Source organism: Podarcis erhardii, assembly GCF_964252035.2.
Source record: "Podarcis erhardii genome assembly, chromosome: 2".
Classification (NCBI taxonomy): Eukaryota; Metazoa; Chordata; class Lepidosauria; order Squamata; family Lacertidae; genus Podarcis; species Podarcis erhardii.
The window spans coordinates 10,976,708-11,003,188 of NC_138498.1; the positions used below are offsets into that span (position 1 = coordinate 10,976,708).

Genomic DNA, 26,481 nt, shown 5'->3' on the forward strand with positions numbered 1-26,481 from the left:
AGCTAATGGGGCCTCCTGCTGCCGCCGCGCCGCCGGAGCCCGATTTCTGTTCTTATCCTGAAGCAAAGTTCTTAACCTGAGGCACTATTTCTGGGTTAGCGGAGTGTGTAACCTGAAGCGTATGTAACCTGAAGCATATGTAACCCGAGGTACCACTGTATATGTATGTGCCAGAAGGAATGTGCTTAGGTTATGCATTTGGAAGACCACTAGTCTGGGGTATGGGGAGGCGGGGAGGATTTGGGATTGAGAAGCACCATCTCCCTATACCACTTCCTATTTCCAATTCCCTTTTCTGAAGATGCTGTTACCTTACCCGAAGAGCAACTATCTAGATTTTGTTGCATACGTAACTGGCTGCATGCATACCATACATTACGAACCCAAGGATTAAGGCTTTCTGGGAGATGATATATAATGAACTAAAAAAGGTACTTAAGTACACCTTTTCTAAGAAACCAGAGGCCTTTCTCCTGGGCATAGTCGGCCAATTGGTGTTAAAGAAGGATAGAATCTTTTTTATGTATGCAGCAGCAGCAGCAGCAAGAATACTCATCGCAAAGCATTGGAAGACACAAGATCTACCCACTCTGGAAGAATGGCAGATGCAAGTAATGGAATATATGGAGATGGCGGAAATGACTGGCAGAATCCGAGACCAGGGAGAAGAGTCGGTGGAAGAAGATTGGAAGAAATTTAAAATTTACTTACAGAAATATTGTAAAATTTTTGAATGCTAATGGCATTGAAATGAATTGAAGGGGTTCTAGCAACGAGGCTAAAAATAAGATTGGATGGACTATATGCAACTGGCCGAGATGACCGGCAGAATCCGTGATCTGGGAGAAGAGAAGTTGGAGGAAGACTGGGAGAAATTCAAGATGTATTTACAAAAACATTGTAATTTGGTTGAATGTTAAGAAGGATGCTAGATTATAAAAAACTGGTCACCACTAAACTAGATTTAAATTTGATGATAAGTGAGACTAAAGAAAATATAAAACTTTTTGGAAAAAGCGCTAGATTATATGTGTGAGTGGACATGAGATTGTAAACAAGTTGATAATTTGTTTGGAAAAATTTTTTTTAACGATGTAAATGGGAGCGGGAGACGTGAGGGAGCCCAAAGAAGTGATGAAATTGTTGTGAAAGAAGTAAGACTGTTTATTATGTTTTATATTTAAAAACCTTAATAAATATTTATAAAAAAATAAAAAATAAAAATAAGATTGGATGGATAATTAGACAAATTAATTGGATATGAATTTGCTGAATTAATTTTCAACAGGGATACAAAAAAGGGAGATGTGAGGAAGTCAAGAAAATAAGTGAATCAAAGATGAGAAGTAAAAAGAGGGATTTTTGTGTTTTTCTTCTTTTTTATAAAATGTGTTTTTCTTTTCTTTTTTGAAACTATTTTTCTTTCTTATGTATTTTATAACTTTGTATTTTTGTGTATTTGTTTTTCTTTTTATTGTTTGTTGTCATCTCTAAAACTTAATAAAAAATATTTATAAAAAATAAATAAATTAAAGCACATGGCTTCCCACAAGGAATTATGGGAATGGTTGTTTGTTAAGGGTGCTGGGAATTGTAGCGCTGTGAAGGGTAAGCTATGGTTCCCTGGATTCTTTGGGGGAAGACACACACTTGTATATGTTTTTATTGACTTTCTGTCCTGCCCTTCCTCCCAAAGGAACCCAAGGCACCAAACATATCCACAATTTTTTAAAAACAGTTCTAAAACAGTTAAGAACATCTATAAACAGTTTAAAACATTCCGAAAATAGTTAAGATTATTTCATGCAGTGATCTCAGGGTTGCCAGGATTGGAGTTCTTCAGCCACCAAACGCCTGAGTAAACAGGAATAGTTTCATATTCCTCTGGAAAGTTAATAATGTTGAAGACAAAAACATACCATTAGGGAAGGAATTCCACAAGCAGGGAGCTACCACCAAAAAGTCCCTGTCACGGGTCAACAAAAGCTGGGCCGCACCACCAAAAAAGCTTCACTTGCCAAACTTAGGGTCCGAGATGGTTGATACTGGGGAAGGTGGTATTTTGGGTACTTGTGTCTCAAGCCAATTAGGGCTTTATATGCTACTACTAACATCTTTAATTGGGCCCAGTAATTCACTGGCAGCCTGTGACATATGATCTTATCAGGCTGCTCCACTTACCAACCTAGTACAGTCATACCTTGGAAGTCAAATGGAATCTATTACGGCTTCTGATTGGCTGCAGAAAGCTCCTGGAGCCAATCAGAAGCCACTGAAGCCCCGTCAGATGTTTGGCTTCCAAAAAACATTAAAAAACCAGAACACTCACTTCCAGCTTTTGATCATTTGGGAGCCGATTTGTTTGGGAGTTTGAAATCCAAGTTACGACTGTAGTCTCATTCTGCACTGGCAGCAGCCTCTGGACTGTCTTCAAGGGCAGCCTCATGTTACAGTAGCCCACATATTACGGTAGTCCAAGCAGGACTAGGGCATGGACAACTGAAGCCAGGCTATCCCATTCTAGGAGTATTTGTAGCTAGGGAACAACTTAAGCAACCCAGTCAGACGGGCAGGATATAAATCATGTTGTTGTTAATAATAATAATAATAATAATTTAATAACTTCCAGCCACAAAGCCACCTGAGACTCCAGTGACAAGTTGGAATACTCCCAGATTATGAACTTCTTGCTTCTGGAGGAGTGCAATCCCTTCCAGAGCAAGTCGTAGACCTAATTTCCACTTGCAGGAAACACCCTGTTTTAATGGCCCCTATCCATCAATGTTTCTAGAACCTGCCAAACACCTTCATATCCTCTCCTGATTACAATGGAATGCTGAGATAGAGCTGTCGAAGATGGAGTTCTGCTGTTAGGCAGATTCAGCACAGATTGGGCAAATTTATGGGGAATGGGAAAGCTGTGAGTAGCTAGGATTGGAACAGGAGCTTCAGAGTCCATGTACATTGCAGGGGATAAACACTCATCCTCACCACATGCTGCTTGCAAGTATCTAATGCAAGGATTCTTAGCCGAAGGTGCCAGGGTGTTAGTAGACTGTACTTTCAGCCAGGCTGGGCCAGTGGATAGGGAGCTGGGCTGGATGGAGCCATTGCTTTGAACTAGCAAAGCACTCCTCATGTTCTTAAGCGTGTGGCAAGCACACCTCAGTCTGGACATGCTGTGATGTTCCCGATTATTCAGATCTTTCCCAGGTGCTATAACAGTGGATCTGCCATGTACCAAAGGGGAAACAGTGTCATTATGCAGTACATGGGCTGACTTTTGCTCCCTGGCTTTAAGAATTATTATGTATAGCTAGCTACATTTGCAGAAGGTGGGGTGGGGAGAGATAACATGGGTATTAAGTCTGCACTTATCTCGGGAGGCGGCTGTGAGTGTTGCAATTAAGTGCGGCTTTTCTAAGCATGTCTGCACCTGTCTTTGTGCACGAGTTGACATACAAGCTGGTAGTTTTGAATGGCACTCAGCTACTCATCTTATTGAGATGACGGACGTGTTTGACTGTTGATTTGAAAACAACAACAGCAAACCGAGAAATTGCCGAAAAGAAAATGCTTCAAATGATCAAAATCTTTGCTGGGACCCCACACTGAGCCGGCAAACTTCTTAGGCTGCCTTCTTCAAACAAGAGGTTATGCCACTCAAATGCACAATAAACCGTTTATACCTTTTATTGTGTTCTTATTCTTCTGTTCTTATAGTGGGCTGATTCACAGGACCACATTGGAGGCAGATGAATAACCACACGGCAACTTTCTGCCTCGGTACTCACATGATAAAATGGGGCGGGCAGAGAATGGTCTCCCACATAGTAAAAGCACATGTTTCAGAGCACTTGTGAAATAAGTGTCTGTGCTCACAGGTGATCTCAGCTCCCCCCCCCTTCCGCAAACTATTAGCCCAGGGGTGGGGTGGTGGAGCCTCCATTGATGTCAACAGATTTTTCTTCTTTTGAGGCCAAGAGAAATGCAGGGCTGACTTTTGTCAGGGTCGTGACAGGGAATAAATTGGTTAAATTTCCCCTCTGAACATATTGCTGTCTTAATGACAACCCACCCACCCTTCACACGCATACAGGGTGTGCTGCTGTTAGTGTTTTTAAATTGCACTGTTAGCACTCAGATTTCCACTGTTTCCTGCACTGTTAGCACTCAGATTTCCAGCTTTATTTCCTGGGCAGAAATCAACAAATTAAATGTTTTTCTCATCACTGCATCATTGGCATCCTGTCAAATAGCTGTTAGTGGCACAATCTGGTGGGAATCCTACCTGATGGAAGAGAGTGCAGTTGGAGTAATAATAATAATAATAATTTATTATTTATACCCCGCCCATCTGGCTGGGTTTCCCCAGCCACTCTGGGCGGCTTCCAACAGAACACTAAAATACAATAACCTATTAAACATTAAAAGCTTCCCTAAACAGGGCTGCCTTCAGATGTCTTCTAAAAGTTTGGTAGTTATTTTTCTCTTTGACATCTGGTGGGAGGGCGTTCCACAGGGCGGGTGCCACCACCGAGAAGGCCCTTTGCCTGCTTCCCTGTAACTTGGCTTCTCACAGCGAGGGAACCGCCAGAAGGCCCTTGGCGCTGGACCTCAGTGTCCGGGCAGAACGATGGAGGTGGAGACGCTCCTTTATAATCCTTTATAATAATCAGACGTTTTTTGTGTGTATGTGAACCTTACAAGAGCAGGATAGTCTCCACCTCTTCCCATCAGGAAGGATTATTTTGACTCCAGGTAGAGGAACTTTGGGATATGCTTGCATGGCTTTGCTGAGCATTCAGCTGCTGGGGGTGGGAGCTGAATACTTAATTTACAAGGAAAGTATGAGTAAGTGTTCCTAGGTCTAATTCTGAAGCACAAGTGAAAGTGGATGTGAAGAAAGCTTTTATCAACTACATGGATACACCAACTGCACCCCTTCCTGGAGGACTAGGACCACGCTTTGGTAAAACAGGGGATTGACTACTGCAGTGCACTTTATGTGGAGCTGCCCTTGATTACTGTTAAGAAAGCAGAGCTAATGCAGAATGTTGTGGCCCTCTAGTTGATTTGCGTAAGTGGCTGAAAGCAGGTAAGAATGGTGTTGCGTTCGTTTCACTGGCTTTCTGTTTGCTTCTGATCATGAGGCAAGGTGCTGCTTATTTGCTGTGAAAGTTTACACTAGCTGCATACCTAAGGAAGTGTCTTCTTCCATACGAACCCACATAAGCAAATAAAGACTTTCATGAAGGCCTTAGAGTGCTTTCTGCCTGCGAAATGAAACATATTATATCACATGGCCTTTTTTGCTGTGGCACCCCAGCTGTGGAATTCTCTTCCTAAGAAGTCCTACCTGCAAGAGCTGGAAACCTTCCTGATGCTGCTGGACTCTAAATCCGATCATCCCTGCCCACTGGCTAAAGAGCCTGAGGCTGATGGGACCTGGAGTCCAACAATATCTGGAGGACCACAGGCCATGTATTTTTAATCTTTTGTTGGAAGTTGCCCAGAGTGGCTGGGGAAACCCAGCCAGATGGGCATGGTATAAACAAACATAATAAATAATAATAATAATAATAATAATAATAATAATAATAATAATAATAACCCTGCCCTGCCGCATGTCATTTTAGAAGGATGGCGACTGCTCGATTGTTTCAGAAGGATTTTATCAGTCAATCAGAGTCAGTTACCAATGGTGTTTCATCGTGGTTTAGGCTGCTTTTTTTTAAAAAAATCATAGCCTATTTGTTTGCTACCTTGCACCTCCTTTTTTGGAGAGTAAAGATAGAAAACCATCACTGCGATGCATGCCCTGATACCCCTACACAGAGCCCTGTTTGTTTAGCTGCAGCCTTTGAGAGCGCTGCTCCACGCCCTGCCCCCACACCCCCGCCATATTCCTGCCCAAGCCTGCTGCTCCACGTCAGAGCGGTTTCCACACCTTTCCCCCGAGCCTGTCCCACGCTGGAGCCCTTTCCCACTTCTGCCCAAGCCCATCCCAAGCCAGCACCTCCTCACGAGACAGGGGAGAAGATGTGGAAGGAGCTAATGCAGCTCTCCTACGACATAGGTGAGTTGAGATTTTCGCGTTAGATCCAACTCCTGTTCAGGAAAGTCGGAGGCGCTGAGCCAGTTGCTTCTAACCTCCCATCTGAAGTAGAGTTCTGTGTAAGCCAAAGGCTTCTCTCACCTTCCTTTGCTATAAAAAGCAAGCTTCATACTTAATTGGTGCTGTGTTACAGGACTTCAGCAGGCCTAGGCAAGATAATTGTGGGGCTTTAAGGAGGTGGGTACTTTCTAATAACCAGCATGGAATGGGTGTTTGTCCACACACCTCTTAAGGGCTGAACCACTTGTGTATGTGTACCGGTGTTTCATCACTTTGTGTCCTTACATCTGAATTTGTGATTGCTCTCCCTTGGAAAGTATTTGAGAACCCCATGGGTCTTCTTTGAGTAGAACTAGGAGAACAACCCAATGTATGGAGTCCTTGGAAGAAAGGCAGAATCTCAGATGCTAATAGCAAGTTCATTCTCCAAGTGTGGCTCCTTCTGTGGTCTCCAAAGGCACCACCCGCATCCCAGAGGGAGGTATCAGAAGTCTTGAGGAAATCCCAGGGTTTGCAGAAGTTCAAAAAATCTTTAGGGGAACAGAACTTCTAAGAGAGGGAAATAATAATAAAGAAAAGCCAGGCTGATGAGAATCGAGCACACTAAGTGAACATAGAAATGTAGATGGATTGTAGATGGATGTAGATGGAGGGGAGCAGAGGCAGCAGGAATGGATTATCCTGAAAAGGGGCATGGCTGGCTGGCTCCACGTGGCAACGCTTTGCTACTAGCACCACTTGGAAAATTAAAACAGAAAGGAAAACGAAAACCTCTTGTGGTTGATTATTCTGTAATGACTCTTCCGCACGTGCAGGATATCTCTGGGTATTTCTGTATTCATCAAGTAGGGTGGTCAACTTTCTTTCCTGGCCTTCCTCCAATGCCTTTAACAACTCGATAGCAAAAGAGAAACTTAGCAGGGGAAGCTTTCTCCATCACCGCACCTGCACTCTGTTGAAAAGCTCCGGCTGCTGTATTTCTGCTTGTCAGGCAGTTGTTAAAAATCAGGGGAGCCTTGCCAGGAAAAGAAGCTGGCAGTCCTATTGTTGAGCAGTGATGGATATTTTTGTGCAAATTAACCCTAAGAATCATACATATCCATGACTATTCAGGGCATGCCTAGATACTGTTCTGGCAGTTAAGTGGCATGCAAATTCAGGATGGCAACGATGAGCTGTATATGTGGGGGTTTGGTGAGGAGTTTCAGAGTTTCCTGTACTTGACAGTGTTTCATCCCATACTGGTCTTCTCTCTCTCTGTCCTCACAGCCAATAGGAACCTGACTGGATATGTAGCTCTTAAGGAGGTTGGTACAGACTATGTTAATTGGATTAGACAGAGACCTTGGACTAGAGGCTCAGGGTCCACCCCCCCACAACCTGTCAAAGGCAATGCAGCAAGCAGGCGAAAAGATCTTTGACTTGTCTGTGCCCTATACTCCCCTGCCCTCGAGGATTAGACATGCTCATCAGACGTGCTGTCTGCAAAGGGTTTTTCCATGCTCCACAGTAACATCTACCTGGTGCATGTGGGCGGCAGCTTCTCTTGGCTTAGCATTAGCATATTACCACCCTAATACCCGTTTTCTGGGTATGGAGAACCTATGACCCTCCTAGAGGCTGAGCAAGGTGGGGGTGGTGGGGGCTGCTTGACCCTGGTGTCATCTCTGGGGGGGGGGTTGACATTGCCGCTGGTGGTGCCCCTCCGGGATGCTACCTGCTGCCGGCGCCCCCCTCCCCTGGGGACACACGCCATTGCTAGCTCTACCTCTGCCCTTCCCTATGGGCACTGTGCGGCGTGGCCCGTCTCTAGCCCCTATGGGTGGTTCACCCCGCCCCTATGGGCGCTTTGCCCCGTCCCTGGGCACACTTTCCCAGGTGCCCAAGAGGCTTCCTCCGCCACTGGGCTCTCCAGATGTTGTTGGACTCCCAACTCCATCAGCCACAGCATGATGGGAGCTGTAGTCCAGCAACATCGGGAAGGCCACAGGTCCCAACTCCTTGTATGTGTTGCGCCAACATGGCTACCAATTTTGGAAAGTCCCCCCTCCCTCCCCAGAACAGTCGGATCATCCATATTTATTTTCAAGTCTTATACAATGGGGAGCACCATTTTCAGGGGCATCCCCATGGCAAATGCAACAGGTGCTTCGTGCCTCAGACAGGAAGAACAGCCTCACTCATTGTGGCAGGACCCTCAAGGAGATTGGCATTCTGTCTCCAACAGTGGCCAGCCGTAGGCACCTGAGAAGTTCATAAGCAAAGTTATGACAGAGGCGGTCGTCTCTACTCATTATCAAAGCGGTATGGTTGTTTGGCATGGCTTCATTTCGATATCAGAGCCAGAAGCTGTTTATCCTCCACCCACTTGATTAATTAATACTGTATGTTCTTAATCAGTCACAAGGTGTGGCGAAGACACAGGCCATCATCCCATCTTGTAGCAATGAATTCCACAAGTGAATGAGCAAAGGTGTGAAGTAATTTAAATGTGTGCTTATGTAAGTTGTAGAACATCGTGTTTGCTCTGTGCATATAATATTCCAGCTGCTATTGTCACACACATAAATAGTTTGGTCATCTTTGGACTTATTTGCTAATACACCCCTAAGCTGCCTACAAACTCATTGGAAGCTTGCAGTGCTACGGGGCTTCAAGATGCATAACCCGCCCGCCCTCATTCGCAGAATAGTAAAAATGCAAGTTTTCTATGTAAAAGGTGCGATTTTCAAAAACGGCGGGAGGTTGCAAAATCCACCTTTCCTTGGCACGCAATTTAGAAATCATGCTGCTGATGATCATGATAAGAGTCCTATTTTAGCATTCTCCACCACGAGCCCTCCAACTTAACCCTGCTGCTCAGGCAGAGATATTCCTGGACCCCTTTCTCCCCCCCCCCCCAAGAAAACCCTCTGGCGGCGCTTTTTCGCCAGAAGTGAAGGCGCGCCAAGAAAGCACCGGCCTGCGGAAAGCGCGCGGGCTGCTGTCCTGCCACGCCAGGTGTGTGTGTGTGCGCGCGCGCGTGTGTGTGTGCGCGTTCGTGCGCGCGCTCGTTCTGACGACCCGGCCGCCTCCTCGCGTCCCCCGTCCCCCCCCCCCTCAGCTCGGCTTCGCGCCGGGCGCCCGAGAGGCGCCGAAGGTGGTGCGTTTCTACCTGCAGCTGCTGCCCCTGCGGAGAGAAGCGCGCGTGTGGCGGGCCGGCTGCGCGGACTTGGAGGGGCAGCCGGAGGAGCGGGGGGTCGAGGAGGGGCCCTCCTCCCGCTCCTCGAGGGCTCGGCGCTGAGGGTGCGCGCGAGTGTTTTCGGCGAGTTGGCTCCGGCCCGCTCTCATTGGGCGCCCGCCTTTGCGCCGCGGCCAATGGCGAGCCGGAGAGGGCGCGCGCGAGCCGCCTGCCGGGGGGTGTAGAGCGGCGGGGGGGGGGGCAAGCGTGTGTGCTTGGCTGCGCTGACATTTTTTTGGCGATGCCTCCTGTTACTCCGGCTCTGCCGCTCGCCAGCCCTGCTGCAGCCGGCGCTGCTCCTGCGCCGGCGCTGCTACTCCGGCCGCCGCCGCCGCCGCCACCGCTGCTGTCGTCCAGCCCAGCTCGCTCCTAGCGCTGCTGCTGCCTCCGCCGCCACCACCACCAGCAGCAGCAGCAGCAGCACCGCAGCGGACACGGGGGAGGCGGAGGCGGAGGAGGAAGAAGAGGAGGAGGCGGCGGCAGCTGATCCTCTGCCTCGGCGGCCGCCTGCCATCCTGCTGCGCTGCTGCCAGACGTCAGGTGCTGCTCCGGCGGCGTGAGCTCAGCGGGGATGATCCTAGGTGAGTGACGCTGCTGCTGCTGCCTCCTCCGGCTTCTGCACCTCCTTCCTGCCTTCCCGCCTGGGTCTCATTCACTTTTTTGCCCTGGGAATTTTCCCCCCCCCTTCCCACCCCGACACCCGTCCTGGGAAAAATCGCTTACTTATTCCCAAGGCTCCGATCCCTCTCCGACCAACCCCTATGGAGAAGATCCCTACCCCCCCCCCCATAAAAATTGGGATCTTTGGCTGCCTGGGATTCGCGAAAAGAAATAGAGAGGGGGTGGGAAGGGGGCAATGTTTCCTATTCCTTAATTTCTCAGCCGTCCCAGTGATGCTGCATAGGGCAGAATCTAGACTCCTCTCCCCAAGATCCGGATCGGGAAGGGACGACCGTGTGAATGCAGTGCCTCTCGGGTGACGAGTGAAGGGCAATGCTTGGAAGATCGTTCCGCTCGCTCTTGCTCTATCACCCCATTAGAAAAGGGGTTTGTGGTATTACGAGGGAACCCGTCACCTTCCTCCCATCTAGCATTGCATCGCCCCCTTTCCCCCTCCCCAAACACGGCTCAGGTCTGCGTCACAAGGTGGAAGTTATTGAACTGTTCTGAACAGCGCTACTTGGGGCGGGGGGGGGGAGGAGGCACGAGGGCTGGCAATGCAGTGTCGGGAGCCGGGGGGGGGGAGACACGGCAGAGGAGGGGTGCATTGGGGCAAATGTAGGGGGCAAACTACCCCGGGGACAGAGACAGGGCAGCCAGCGATTTGCACACCCACGGAAACAGGGCACCCAGATCTCCCGCAAGTTGAGAAACACGACCCCCCCCTCAACCTTTGCCTGGCTTATGGAGGGTCCCTCTGATGAGCTGACCCCACCACTGGGTTGTTTGCCCAGAAGCTGAAGAGGAGGGGTGGGGGAGAGACAAGCTAGTTGCCAGGCAGGAGATTGGGGGGGGGGGAGAGAGAGAGAGAGAGAGAGAGAGAGAGAGAGAGAGAGAGAGAGAGAGAGAAAGGAAAGAGATGAGATGAGATGAATCCCTTATTCTGACAAACTGTCCAAAGCTTGAAGCATCAGTGTTGACCTAGATCTCTGTGCGTGAGGGGGGGGGGGACGACTCAGAGGCTCCTCCTCCTCTCTCTTCCCTCCTTCACAGGCGCTTTCCTTTCCTGTTCCATGTGGGAGAAAGACAGGTCTGCTGTTTGAACCGGCTCCCCATCTTAGGTGGGGATGTTTAGCAAGGGGTCTTTTCCTTTCACTTTCCAGGCCCCCCAACAGCAGCGTCATTGAGCTGAATGGTGGCTTGGTTGTTGAACCAATTGGGAACAAGGAATAGGAAGTGGGTTGGAGCTGAGAGCAGGGCTGCAATCCCCTAAGACGGGTTAGTTTCCCCCTTTAGGTACCCTTGTGTAACTAAAGGAGGAGGTTAAAAGGTAAAGGTAAAGGGACCCCTGACCATTAGGTCCAGTCGTGGCCGACTCTGGGGTTGCCGCGCTCATCTCGCTTTATGTGCTTTTGAACTGCTAGGTTGATGTGCTTTTGAACTGCTAGGTTGGCAGGAGCAGGGACCGAGCAACGGGAGCTCACCCCGTTGCGGGGATTCGAACCGCCGACCTTCTGATTGGCAAGTTCTAGGCTCTGTGGTTTAACCCACAGCGCCACCCGCGAAAGGAGGAGGTTAAGGTCCTGCAAAAGGTGGCCTCCCTTCCCAAGCAAAAGCAGGGAGCAGTTTTGATCTGTGTCAAATGGCTGTGAGCACATGATCCACGGTTCTGGGTTACTTAATCTGGACCGAGGGACATGATGTTGTCAATGCAGTGAAAGAACAGCACTCTCCACCACAAACATACATCTTGGCCAATCTGGAGGTACAGCTACGATGCATAAAATATATCCAGGAATGGACGTGCCCCTGGAGTTCCAAGCCGGAGCAGATCCAAGTGCATTGAAAAGAGAGAGGGGGGGGGGAAGACTTCACTTTGAAGAAGGTGCACAGAGGAAGCTTGTCCTCCGTTGAGTGATACCCCCCCCCCCGCATTCCAGTAGACATAATTGAGAGCCTTCTTGATCCCCACTGCCTGGGGGCATAGATTCAATTGTAAAGGAGAAGCGAGCAAAGGAATGACAGGCCTTACAAATGAAACTTGGGTGGGGGGGGGAGATATTGACTTGGTTATCTCTTGGGTCGTTTAATGTGCTCTTGTTATGCTGCTGAGCACAGAAGAGGAGTGGGGAGCAATGTTTTAATTTCCCTAAGCAAGAAATCTTGAGCCAGGCCTTTTGGGCTATGCTCCGGTTGGTCATAGTCGTCGTCCCACACAAGGAAGACCTTGGGCAAAATGCAACTAAAAGGGATAACATCCAGCATGCCTGAGTGATGCCCTTCAGAACCCCATCCTTCTCCCAGTCGCTCTTTCCCACCCCCAATGACCACCTCCTATCCAGTTCTGTAAGTGCCCATCTTGACCTTGCAAAAATGCATGCGCTTTGGATTGCCTGTTGGCAAATCTCTCTTTACTAGCTGCCTGCCTGCTTTGCCTTGGCAAATGCAGGCATTCTCTCCACTCCACCCTGCCCCCGCACTCCAGCCCAAATTGGCCCCTGGCCTCTATTGCCTATGGCAGTGGTGTGGCCTGTCTCTTCCCAGCCCACCCCCCATCACTATGGATCACAGTAGCTTCCCCTTTTCTGGATGTCTTGCATCTCACAAGGGTCCTGAGGAGGAGCAAAGGTCTGACTTACGGGACTCTGCCTGATCTGTGACCCATGTTGTTCAAGCCTGGCATCCACTTGCCTACCTGTCTGACCTGACTCGTTGATAAAGGGGCTCGGTAACTCGGCCTTCCTTCCATTCACAGTCCTTGCACTTGCATCCTTCGGCTCCGCTGTTGCCTTTTAACTGATTTGGGAGAAAGGCTGTGCATGCAGGTACTTTTCCCTGTAGGACTGGGGAAGAATCCCTTCCTGAAACTCTGGAGAGCTGCTGCCAGTCAGTGCTGACAATACTGATTTAGATGGAGCAGTGGTCTGACTCAGAATAAAACAGCTTCCCGTGTAAGAATCTGCCCCGGGGACTGAAAGGATTGCGGGGAGAGGGGAGGGACTGACTTTATCTCATTCTTGGGCCTCCAGGCAAGGCTTGGAGTTTACTGGGGAAGCCCTCACTGCATCTGGTCTGTGCTCGCAGCCCTCCTTCTCTCTTGTTGTCTTTCCCCTTACACTTCCTTGCCTATTTCTAATTCTCCACTATGTCCTAAACATCCCTCCCCTTTCCTCACTTTCTCTTTTCTGTATCCATCTGTCTCTCTGCTCCAGCTCTGGGTTTCATGCTGCCGGGTAGCTTGTGTGTGTGAGACATGGAATCGGGCCAGAGTCCCAGGTATTTCCCAGGTAGGTGCCAGACTTGCCTCTGGGGTGGGAAATGCCACACAAAGATTCCATGGCATGGCCCTGTGGCCTGTGACTTGGTTTTGTTTCAGCTCTGGCTAATGCAGTTCCACTTACTGACCTGGGCTGGAGAACCCGTGGCCCTTTAAGATGTTGTTGGGCACCACCTCCCATCCCCCTGCTTGTATGGCCGGGGGAGATAGGAGTTGTGGTCAACAAACACCTGGCGGATGACAGGTTCTCTGTCACCAATTTATTGTTAATTCTTTCTCCCACTTCCTCCTTTTCCACTGGGGAATCTTGCCATGGTCCAGCAGAGACAATGCAGCAAAGATGCTCCTAATCCCTAATCTAGAGGCTTTCCAGATTCAGTCATTGCATGTGGCTTGGAATTCCTCTGCGTCAAATTCCAACACAATCCTGGGCTTCATTAGACACAGTTGTGCAACAGCCAGTTTCAGTCCTGATCAGCCATTGAGAGGATTTGCAGATGCAGGTGGCAAGCTACGTTGTGACAGAAATAGTGAATAATAGCGGTCAGGTGGCTGTGTTCTGAGCTGTAGGGTCATTCCAGTGAAGATTTCTGGGAAAGATGGTGGCACAGTCAGTTAACAAGGGCAAAACGCACAGGCTCACGGGGCATGGAGGTGTTCAGAGGAGGTGTATGTAATGGAGAGTTTAGAGAATGGCAAGGGTGCCTGTAATGTCGGTGATGAACTATGCTAGTAAGATGAGTGAGTTGGTCTTGGGTAATGGGATGGGAAGCTGATGAGTACAGGGCAGCAGAACAGCAGTGAGTGTGCCTAGGAAAGGGGATAATAGTGTAAAGAGCAATGACAGCCACTAACTGGGGTGGGGGGATGCCAGGCAGTGCCGAGGGGTTGCTCATAATAATGTGCTGTGAAAAGCAGTGATGGAAGTCCTGTGAGTAGTGTGCTGCCTGGCAGGGCAATTGTGGGGCAGCAGATCTACATGCTCTGCAGCATCAAGATGGACCCCAGTTTATCAAGTGTGCTCTTGAGGCAGCAGCTTGGGCTGAAATTCAGCCCCTTTTCTTCCAAAGACAATGCCTTATTGTTATTGTTATTACTATTACTATTACTACTACTGCTGGCACAAGACTTTGCAGGTTTATTAGCTTCCCAAACCATTAGATTTAGCCTTGCACACATAACGTAAACCAGGGGTCAGCAAACTTTTTCAGCCGTGGGCCAGTCCACTGTCCCTCAGACCTTGTGGGGGGGGCGGACTATATTTTGGAGGGGAAAATGAACCAATCCCTATGCCCCACAAATAACCCAGAGATGCATTTTAAATAAAAGGACACATTCTACTCATGTAAAAACACACTGATTCCTGGACCGTCCGCAGTCTGGATTTAGAAGGCGATTGGGCCGGATCTGGCCCCCGGGCCTTAGTTTGCATACCCATGACGTAAACTGCCCAGTGCGTCTCAGTGTGCAGTGTGTTATATCCCCTGGGAGTCCAAACTGAATTTGGCCCTCCTTGCTCAGGCTGGCTGGGGGAACTGGCCCTGGTGCTGTTTGCATTTCAGCTCCCTTGCCCAGTTTCTCAGCCAAATTTGCTTTGTGTTGCCTTTGGCATAGCTGACTGGTTGTTGTCAATTATGCCAGAGGCTGAATGTGTCCAGGATGCGCTGTTAAAAGACGGGTCTCGTTCGGCTTTTGCTTGGAATTGGGACTGTCTTTTTCTTTCTTTCTAAGAAATCAGACTATTGGCCTGACTAGCTCAGTATTGTCCACTTACTGGCCGTAGCTCTTCAGGGGCAGGGGACATTCCCAGCTCTACCTGGAGATGCCAGGAATTCCACCTGAGACCTTCTGCAAGCCAAGCACTACCACTGCACTGCAGTCCTTCTCTCCTGATCTGCCTGACACCTCTCTTAGCTCATCTGTTTTGAGAATGTGGGAAGAAGAGGAGGGTTATGTTTTTTTTGGGGGGGGGGAGGAGTTTGGATGGACAGAAACATCTAGAAGCAGAGTCAAAACACAGCGAACATCCCAGACACTGGTGTTCAGGGAAAAGATGGAAGAGTAGGATTCAAGACGGTTGCGTTCTTTGACGATGGCCTTTGGCTGACGAAGTTATGTGAAATAAATATAGCTTCTTCTGTGTCAATTTGGATCATTCCACATTAAGATCAAGAGTTCAGCTTTTTGTCCTGAAGGGAAATGGAAAGGAGCATCAGCAGAATGAAAAGTGGAAGTGTGTGTGTGTGTGTGTGTGTGTGTGTGAGAGAGAGAGAGAGAGAGAGAGAGAGACAGACCTGTCCAGGTGGCTCCAAAGCTTCTCTTAGCATGAACTTGTAGGTCTAGGCTGGAAATAAGAAGTGGGATGTGTGGCCTGTATCCAGTCCTAGTCCCACACCACACAGAGTGGACCCATTGGAATTAATGGACACATATAACTTAAATTTCATTACTTTCAATGAGTCTACTCTAAGCAGAACTAGGACTGGAGAAGGCTCGCCCCCTTTAAGTTAGTGGCATCGTGCAGCACACGTTACTCAAGAGTCAGGCTGCCCCTGCTGCTCTTGGTATAGAAGGGCTCAGTGTTAGTTTGTTTGGTGCTGGAGGAACTTCAGAGTTCCCTTTTCCTTCGCCACACCACAGAGCAGGACATTGACCAGATTTTCTATCGTTCTTGATGGAAAGCAAATGAAAATACTCTGTGCTGGAAAATACACTGTTCTTCCCTGTGGCTCTGTGCAAACTCTTCCATGTTGTGTGCCTAAATTAGTTAGCTTAAGGCTTCAATGCCACAGTGAGCACTGGTACTGATGTTGCACTTCTTACAAGATTGGCTCCAACTCTTCTTTGATGCCAGAGTTTTCCAGCATCCTCCTGATTTAGGTGGCTGCCTTTCGGCCAGGCTGTTGTGACTAGACTCAACCTTGGCTTATTATAAAACAAAGAAATGTCTAAGCCTTCTGTTAGGCTGTTACAGCAACAAGACTCTGGGCCAAGCTGCCTGTGATCAGGAGCTGAACTTTCTGTGCGTTGGAAGAAGTCCTTCTCTCATGGGTATTGTTCTTCTCTTGATGCCTCTACTGAACTTGGCAACTCTCTTCTCCCCAGCCTCTGTGGTGGGATAGGCAGTGTGTTGCCCTCCAGGTGTTGCTGAACTCCAACTCCCAGCCATTGTGGCCAATGCTCAGAGATTATGGGAGTTGTAGTCCCAACAACTACTAGAAGGCACCAGGTTGTCTCTCCCTGTTCTATGCCGTTTTTCTTATTTTATGCCAGTGATTTTTCAAGCTTTAAACCTTTGGCAACCCCTTTTCTTATTGGCTTGGCTGCCAAGGAACTGTGTCCATGCTGCCAAGGATTCTGGAACATGTTCCATAGTATACATTTGGTACATGTAGGGCATTGGCCCAGATGCCTGGCCTTTGCTGTGTGTTGTCCCATGTGAACTTACGGCACACTAGTTAGAACAGAGGAAGGGAATCAGATGTTGTCTTGGACCCACAACTTCCATGAGCTCAATCCAGCATAGCCAGTGGCCAAGGATGATGGGAGCTGTAATCCAAAAATATCCAAAGAGATGCATATCTCCATCTCTGGTTTAGATGGCTCCCATGTGGCTGTTAATTGCATGATTGGTGGACCAGCTCTCGTTTCAGGGACTCTTGTCTGCCATTTCTTGCCCTGTCAGTCAGTACCCCCTGAAAAGTTTCTTTAGGACTCCAGGGATCACCCACACACAGTCTGAAAACCGCTTCTCTTGGGTCTGCAGCTTCCCCTCTCCCAGAAAATTCCTTGAAAAAACTGAACACTGAAAGCAGAATAAATTACATAAGAGTAGGCCAATGCATGCAAATTGTTTTGATAACTGAATTTGGGTTTCCTGCATGCAGATTATACGAGGGAGGATTATTTCATTGTGGACTGCACAGAGTTGTGATGTGAGCAGAGTGGCAGCAAAGGCTTGGCTGTCCCTGGGCTTTGCTACACCAGCTCTGTGGGGGCTTGAATAATCCCTCAGCTGCTAAGTGTGGGAATGTTCTGGGGTGCAGGAGAGGATATATTGACTAATTATATCCTTATCCAACTTGTGCTAACAAGTTCCCAAAATATCAGCAGAGTTTATAGACATTCCCCTTTTAAGTTCGCAACGGTAACGCTTGCACAGGTTCGCTAGAACCTCTATAATAATTACTCTGGTAATTTCCCCTTTGTTCCCTCTTAAAATACAAGACACGACACAGTCTTTATAAAAGTATAAAAGAGTTTACTCACGTTCTGTTCACAATATGATCCCAGAAGGTAGGCAGGCTTAAAAAGGTTACATGCACTTAGAATCTATCTTGTAGCAAGATAGTACTGTCCTCTCTTGGCTGGGAGCCAAGAGGGCATGTTGCTCCTTCAGAAGATGAAGATGGCAGAGAGGCAAGAGGCAAGAGGCAAGAGAGAGAGTGGCTGCCTGCCCTGTGCTTTTATCATTACCTGCACAGGTGAGGCCACACCCACCTCTGGTCACATGCGGAGGAAGTCCGTCCCCAGGAAGTTTACCTGCTTGCTGGACAGACATCCCTCCCCATGTTCTAACATGTACACTCTAGGAATGTTGTCATTGACTGCTCCTGTGTTTACATCCCACATACCCCTTCTCAGGCAATACAACATACACAAAACATAAACAACTTTATTCAACCACCCAGAGTCCCAGCTTGACACGTAGATTCTGGAAACTCTCTCTTGGTAGGGGTTTCGTCAGGATGTCAGCAGTCATCTCTTGGGTGCTGCAGTAGGATAGTTCCACAAGTCCATCCTGGATCATCTGGCGTATGTAGTGGTATTTAACCCCAATGTGTTTTGTTCTGGCCAGGAACTTCTCACTCTGTGTCAGCTTCAGGCAACTTTGATTGTCCTCTAGCAAGCTGACAGGCCCTTTTCTCACCAACCCAAAGTCCTTTATGAGTTGATCAAGCCAGGCGATCTCTCTGCAGGCTTCTGTTGCTGCAACGTATTCTGATTCTGTGGAAGATAATGCTACACAGCTCTGTTTATAACTGCCCCATGAAACAGGTCCATCACCAAACATGAAAACATGACCACTTGTTGATTTATAATCAGCATTATCCCCAGCCCAATCCGCATCAGTATACCCAACCAACTTAGGGTCTCTGACGGCTGGTAACCTTAATTTACAATTCATGGTACCCTTCAAATATCGCACCACCCTCTTTACACCTGCCCAATCATGCTCAGTGGGAGAATTCACTTTTCTGCTAAGAATCCCCACAGCATTAGCTAAGTCAGGTCTACATGTGGTAACTAAATACAAAAGTTTACCAATCGCCGACCTGTAGTCATTGTTGTCTGGCAACTGCTTCGAATCCTGCTGATTCTTCAGGAAGTCAGTAGCCATCGGTGTAGCAACTGGATGTGCGTCTTGCATCTGCATGTGCTCAATCAGCTCGTGGATCTTCTGTCTTTGGCTGAGAAGAAATGAGCCGTCCTCTTCTCTTTCCACCTGGATCCCGAGGTAGTACTGGACATCTCCTAGCTCCTTGACCTCCACCTCTTTGCTAAGGTGTTTTACTATCTGTGTATAGTCTTTCTCACTTGCTGTGGCAATAATCAGGTCATCAACAAAAGCTAAGATATATGAGAATTGTCCATTATTTGATTTACTGTACAAGCACTTGTCAGCGTCGCCTTGCTTGTACCCAAGTTGCGTCAGCATTTTATGCAACTTCTGGTTCCAGGCTCTAGCAGCCTGTTTAAGTCCATAAAGTCCTTTCTGCAGTTTGCACACTAAATGTGCCTCATGTGGTTTCACAAAACCTTTAGGCTGTTTCATATAAATTTCCTCAGAAATCTGCCCATGTAGAAAAGCGGTTGCAATGTCTATGTGTTTCACTCTCATTTTCTTGGAGGCTGCAATGCTTAAAAGCATTCTTACGCTGCTGTACCTCACGGTTGGTGCAAAAACTTCATCATAGTCTTCACCAAAACGCTGTGAAAATCCCTGTGCTACAAGTCTAGCTTTGTAGCGCTGCACTTCTCCTTCTGACCCCTTCTTAACCTTGAAAACCCATTTACTGCCAATGGCCTTCTTACCGGGAGGCAGCTCAGTGAGTGTCCAGGTCTTGTTCTGATGCAGTGCATCCATCTCCTCCTGCGCGGCCTTCCTCCAGAGACTGGCTTCTGCAGCTGGCATCTCCTGTATCTCTTCCCAAGTGGAAGGTTCCTGTGGAAACGCCGACCCTGCAAAGTAGGACAACCGTAATGGTGGGACACCTTTGTTGGTTCTGGACGAGCGCCTGACCTCTGGTTCTGCGACCGCATCAGCTTCCTCATCCTCCTCCAACGCAGGCATGTCCCCATCTGAGTCCTCATCTTCGTCTCTGGTGCCACCAGGGTTCTGGTCCTCTGTGTCGCCTGTAGGGGGTGCTGTAACACTCGAAGGCAGATTAGTACTTTGTGGGGTCTCAAAAGGGAAATATACAAATTCTTGAGTCCTTTCTGACTCATCGGAAGAATCCACAACAGTGTTCTTAGTGTCTACTTTTCCATATTCATCAAAATAAACCGCATGGTATGCATTTGTCTTACCAGTTTGTAAGTCCATAATTCTATATCCTTTGCCTCCAGAGGCGTATCCCACAAGGATACCTGCTTTTGCCCTGGAGTCAAGCTTGTGTCTGTGTTCCTTGGGCACGTGGAAATAACACGGACTTCCAAACACACGTATGTGCGACAGATTGGGAGCTTTCCCATGCCAAAGTTCAAATGGTGTGCGCTCTGCACCTTTAGTTGGCAGTCTATTCTGCAAATAGACCGACGTGTACACTCCTTCGGCCCACAGCTTCTGTGGCAAACATGCATCCTTTAGCATGCACCTTGTCATGTCCATAATGGACCTAAACTTTCTCTCAGCTATGGCATTCTGCTGTGGAGTGTAAGGAATTGTGGTTACGTGTGCAATTCCTTCCTTGGCCAGGAGAGCCTGCATTTCATTTGAGCAGTACTCACCTCCATTGTCGCTCATTAGCACAGCTGGAGCTCTTTGGAATTTATTCTTGACCATGGCAATGTATTCCTGGAGCTTGTCCACTGTCTCACTCTTCTCTTTGAGGAAATATACAACACAAAATCTTGAAAAGTCATCCAGAAATATTAAAATGTATCTATTCTTTCCCAGTGAGGGAACATTCATGGGTCCACATATGTCAGTGTGCACTATGTCAAGCACTTTGTTGCTTCTTTGTTCTGCACAACGTGGAAATGAAGGTTTTACAGCCTTCTCAGTAATACAGCTTATGCACTTTGCTGGAGCTTTGTTGCTCTGCTTTACCTGCAAACCTCTTACAAGATCTCTTTTCTGTAGATCCAGAATGACGTTGGTGTCTCTATGTCCAAGCCTTCTGTGCCACAGGTCCAGATCTGCTTCATCCTTCTGGCTGGAATGTGCCACCTTTGCAGACTGATTCTCTGAAAAATCAAGCTCATATACACCATTGATTAGCTCTGCTTGAGCAAACACTTTGCCATTTCTAGTCACCTTGCATTCTCCATTTCCAAATGTGATCTGGAAACCTTTCTTGTCCAAAGTGGACACGCTGATTAAATTGCAGCTCAGCTCTGGAACATACAAAACTCTAGAGATTGTGTTCTCAATGCATTCATTGTTTATATTGCATTTCAGACTCATGGAACCTGCACCTTTTGCTTTAACAATGTTCCCATCTGCAATTTCAATTTCAGATCCTTCTTCATCATTTATCTCATTAAAATAGTCCTCTTTATATGAAAAAATGTGAGCTGGCACCTGAATCAATTATCCATTTATTACGTCTATTTTCACGATTCTGGACAGCTAAATTCCTTTCTTGCAGTAGCCATGTGCATTCGCATTTCCCCTTCTTTTCCCCTTTTGGCTGAAAGGGGTGGGGTTTCTTGGCTTTAGGAGCCTTGCAATTCTTTGCAATGTGTCCTTCTTTGTTACAATTGAAACAAATCACTTTCTTAGGCATCTCTTTGGACTTTGTACATTGCCTAGATGCATAACTACTGTCTTTGCTTCTAGCATTTCTCACTGGAGATTCAGCTCTATCTCTGCATTCTTCTTTTAAATAACCAATCAAGTCTTTAAAAGTCAGACCTTGTCTATGATCCATCAAACTTACAAATGCGCTAAAGCGTGGTCCAAGTGATGATAACAAAAATGCTATCTTTGTATCTTCATCAAAAGCTTTGGGAGTCAAATCAATTCTTTGAATAATCTCAGTAAACTTGTTGATGTGCTCTGTGAATTCCTCTTTTGAATTCATCCTCACTCTGGTTAATTTACACACCAAGTTTCTGAAGCAGTTTATGCTAGATTCTCCATACACGCGCTCAATATCTCTTAAGATTTGAGATGCATCATCTGTACTATTTATTAATGATAGCTGCTCATCACGAAGTCCACTCAAAATTATGTGTCTAGCTTCGCTGTTCATGCGTTTCCAAGCACTTATCTTGGCTAAATCTCCCTCAGTTGTTCCTGTAGGTTGAGGGTTTAAAGCTTCCAAAATGTGCTTATAATCTAAACATGCTATCAAGCGCTGCTTCCAGTGTATGAAATTGTGTTCATTCAGCACAGGCATTCCTAGCTTTGCATCACTATCAAAAGCTGCTCTAGCCATCTTAAAATCCAAAAATTTCAAAATTCTTCAAAATTTCAAAATTTCTCAAAATTTTAAAATCAAAATCTCAAAAATCTAAAAATGCAAAACAATTCTTCACTGCCTTGGGTCACTGTGAACTCTGAGGGAAGGGGGGGGTTGCTTAATCCCCACTGCACAATGGAACAAAGGACCATGTGCTTACCAGGAAGTTAACTCAGAAAAATACTACTCAACTCAAAATCACAATCCAATGCAATCCTTCAAAGATACGCAGAAATATGCAATACTGGGGCCAATAACCCTTTGTAGGAATGTTCTGGGGTGCAGGAGAGGATATATTGACTAATTATATCCTTATCCAACTTGTGCTAACAAGTTCCCAAAATATCAGCAGAGTTTATAGACATTCCCCTTTTAAGTTCGCAACGGTAACGCTTGCACAGGTTCGCTAGAACCTCTATAATAATTACTCTGGTAATTTCCCCTTTGTTCCCTCTTAAAATACAAGACACGACACAGTCTTTATAAAAGTATAAAAGAGTTTACTCACGTTCTGTTCACAATATGATCCCAGAAGGTAGGCAGGCTTAAAAAGGTTACATGCACTTAGAATCTATCTTGTAGCAAGATAGTACTGTCCTCTCTTGGCTGGGAGCCAAGAGGGCATGTTGCTCCTTCAGAAGATGAAGATGGCAGAGAGGCAAGAGGCAAGAGGCAAGAGAGAGAGTGGCTGCCTGCCCTGTGCTTTTATCATTACCTGCACAGGTGAGGCCACACCCACCTCTGGTCACATGCGGAGGAAGTCCGTCCCCAGGAAGTTTACCTGCTTGCTGGACAGACATCCCTCCCCATGTTCTAACATGTACACTCTAGGAATGTTGTCATTGACTGCTCCTGTGTTTACATCCCACACTAAGTCCAGCTGGGAAGCGGGGTTAAGTGAGGATGCAGATGGGATCGGCAGGCAGCAATAGCAACAGGCCCTGACCCCTGATTTGACTTGTGGAGGCTGTTGCCTTCCCTTATCCCCATTCCTAACCAGTGAGCCAATGTGGTTCAGTGGGGGAATCTGCCCTGACATCCTGACTGTGCCATGGCCACCACAGTTCCTTATCTGCAGAACTGAAATCTTACTGCCCTGTGACTTTTCTCCCCTCCCCTGCTTCCTAGGCATGCAGTGAAGGCGAATAAGACCATATTTGTTACATAAACCAGCATGATCTGTGATCAGGGATGATGGGAGCTGTAGCTCAACAGCATCCGAGATAATCATGTTGCCTAGCTCGGCATTAGACCATGCTGGCAGGGTGGCAATCTTTTGGATTTCACAGAATAATTTTATGTGAAGAAGCTTTCTGTGCGGCTTGAAAGCATACTTTACTTATCATACCGACACAGCTGGATTGAGACACCAGAGGACTTCTATGAGCATTTTGAATCCTGACTTTATTTAAAGTGCATTACAAACAAGAAAAGGAAAGGGGAGGAAAAGAATTGCAGTGTGAGAGCATTCCAGAGGTGTCCCTGTAGTTTGAAACTCTTCCATTTGGCAATGTGCCTTTTTTTAATGGAAGGAATTGGCTGTTTTGAGACAGCTGCTACTTGGACGAAGGAGGCTGGGTGGTAGGCTCTCCCATCCTTCTCTCTCATGCTTACTGGCTTGACTCAAGCAGGGTGTTGTATTCAAATGATGCTTCCTGTAAAGGGCCACCCACTAGCAGGTGCTGGTGCTGGGAATTAGTCCTGGGAATCTTGATCCCCAACATTCCAGTCCTGTTTCCCTTAAACGATGTTACATAACCCCATTGTGCATGAGGTGGTGGTGGCCATTCACTAGCCTGGCTCCCCAGTGGAGGTAAAGACTTGCTTTCCTGGTTTGCACCTTGGCCCAAGGGCATAGGTGGGTAAGATCTGGGCAGGGAGTGGGCCACACATGCGAATGAGCATTTTATACCAGTTTGAGGATCTCACTATGATTATCTCCAGTCAAGTATCTATACCTAAAGAGTGCAGTGGGAACCAGCGTGTTAGTTGTCTGTTTTAAACTAGCATTTTTGCTATTTATAATTGTCTCTCGCAATCTTCCATGTGCTATTTCACTGGATGTTCTTATCCAGTGAAAATTAAACTCTGGTTTATAACCATGGTTTTCAAAGAAAACACTTGTGGCTGTTCCTTTAATGGCCTGCTGGTCACTGATGGTCCTCTGTTCTGGTTTGTTGTGGGGGAGGAAGGGAAAGGAGATTGTTAGCCGCTTTGAGACTCCTTCGGGTAGTGATAAAGTGGGATATCAAATCCAAACTCCTCCTCCTCTTCTTCTTCTTCTTCTGGTATAGAATTGTAGGTGGTTTGTAGTGATTAGATCAAAATAGACGACTGTGCTCTTCCCAGGAACAAAAATTCCTTTGTTGGAATGTGAATTCCAATATGAAGAAATAGAGGCTCTTTTGTACTGGGAGTGGTGCCCCCCCCCCCGGCTTTTAACTTGTTCATAAATGACCTGGGGTTAGAGGTGAATAGAGAGGTGGTCACATTTGCGGAGAGCACCAAATTGTTTAGGATGGTACAGACCACAAGGGATTGTGAGGTGCTGCAAAAGGATATCCTAAAAGCTAAGAGCGGGGAAGCCAGTTGTCTGCTTCCACATGTGGTCTGCAATTCAACAGAAATGGTGGCATGAATTTCTTTTGATTCACTGGATCTCCAGCGAAAGCAGCTTATTGAATTTAACTCAGAAATCAGAGGAGCGCTCTTTTATTTTCAGTGCCACTCAAAATATTGCCTGCATCATTTGACCTTGGGATGGTAATGGGGTCCCAGAAAACAGTCCTCTCATGTAAACGTCTTTTCCACTGCTTAGACCTAAGCCGTGAGCAATATCTGGACATCTCCAGATGAATGCTATACTTTTGCAGGGCTGAAAAAACAAATAAATCTAAGTGTCTGCTCACCCAGGCACTTTAAACATTGCTTCTGACGCCTAGAAAATCTATCTTCTCTTCCTGCTGCCTCCCATTCATGTGACACTTTGAGATTTACCTAAAAGTTTTGTATGATAACTTACACACACACCAAAAAAAGGTACTCATTTGTTGCACTCGTGAACAACCACACAAATATTTGTCAGCATATTGTTTCTGAGTTTGGATTTCTGTTGGGGGTGGGGGATATTCCATTCCCCCCCAGCACCAAAATTTCAGTATTTTGAACCTGGGAAATACATGCCCCCCCTTCCATTTCTTTTGTTGTTGATACTGTTGTTGTTGTTGTTGTTTTTTAAAAAAATGCTTCAGAAGTTGAGCTCTCCTGATCATGTCCCATACTGCAGATTTAAATGGGTTGAGCAGTTATTCCCTTTCCCCAGGAAACCTTACAAAATGTGCTTTTCTTAATAAAATTCTCAGCACTGTTACTCCAATTCCCCGTTTTCGTTGGAGTGATATAAATGTGAAACATGTCTGTAGTGCAGATATTAAAATATTATTTTAAAGGGAAGGTATTTGAAGTGATACGGTGCCCCTCTTTAATTACTGTATTTGCACTGGTGCTGGATTTGGGCTTGCATAGTGTAGGAAAGGTGCTGTGCACACACACATATACCCCATTTACTCTGCAGCCTGCCCTCCCACTGCAGGTTCGGGAAGCAGTTAGCCACCATCCGTATCTATCCTGTATCTGTCCTGCTGTTTCTTAGGAAATGCTGTGTTTTGATGTGTTTCTTCTGCAAACTGAGGTAAAAACCACCTTCGCCTGCTATATTTTAAGCCGGTAGTGTGTTCACAGCCTCAGTATGCTAAATGCCTAAGAAGACCGATCTCCTTCATCTTTAATAGTTGCGGAGAAGGAATCTTCGGACGAGCTCTACCTTCTGAAATTCCTCCTTCTGCACCAGGAGTGAGCAGAAGGTAGAAGTGGGTCTACCAGCAGGTCTCTGGGTGATGGCACTAGATTGTAAAAGGATTTCTGACTCTGCATTGTTTCGGCAATAGTAGGAGCAAAATTACTCTCCCCGCCTCCCAAATTAGACTGCTGAAATGAGGAGAGCTGTGGGGTAGCGCAGCTCTGGTACTCAGAAATGCCTCGGCTCGTCAGCTGTTTTGAGGCACCCAGTGTATGAATGCCTTGCACTGGACTCTGCTACATCTCGTGGTTTAGGACAGGGGTCAGCAACCTTTTTCAGCCGTGGGCCGATCCACCGTCCCTCAGACCATGTTGTGGGCCAGACTATATTTTTTTTGGGGGGGGGGAATGAACAAATTCCTATGCCCCACAAATAACCCAGAGATGCATTTTAAATAAAAGCACACATTCTACTCATGTAAAAACACCAGGCAGGCCCCACAAATAACCCAGAGATGCATTTTAAATAAAAGGACACATTCTACTCATATAAAAACATGTTGATTCCCAGACCGTCCACTGGCCGGATTGAGAAGGAGATTGGGCCAGATCCGGCCCATGGACCTTAGGTCGCCTACCCCTGTTCTAGGAAGATGCAAATTAGGCCCCCACAAGCCAACCCTGCGTGCCCAAGGTCAAAATGGAGTTGGGGCAGAAC

General features: G+C 47.1%; 1 protein-coding gene and 1 long non-coding RNA gene across 8 annotated transcripts in view; one reads left to right on the forward strand and one right to left on the reverse strand.

Annotated features, from left to right (window-relative positions):
* Window positions 1–26,481, reverse strand: part of LOC309334630 — a 235,790-nt gene that overhangs the window by 191,701 nt on the left and 17,608 nt on the right. The window lies entirely within an intron of this gene.
* Window positions 1–26,481, forward strand: part of ZNF385A (zinc finger protein 385A) — a 214,061-nt gene that overhangs the window by 35,396 nt on the left and 152,184 nt on the right. For 3 of the 7 annotated variants that reach the window (XM_081848980.1, XM_081848983.1, XM_081848987.1), the window contains exon 1: window positions 5,802–6,079. The exons of 1 other annotated variant lie outside the window; for it this stretch is intronic. In XM_081848980.1, coding sequence (XP_081705106.1) covers window positions 6,043–6,079 — 37 coding nt within the window. In that variant the 5' untranslated portion in view covers window positions 5,802–6,042. Of the gene's footprint in view, window positions 1–5,801; window positions 6,080–9,574; window positions 9,920–26,481 lie in introns of those variants that run through there. 3 more of the 7 variants (XM_081848982.1, XM_081848989.1, XM_081848985.1) reach the window with 3 other exon arrangements.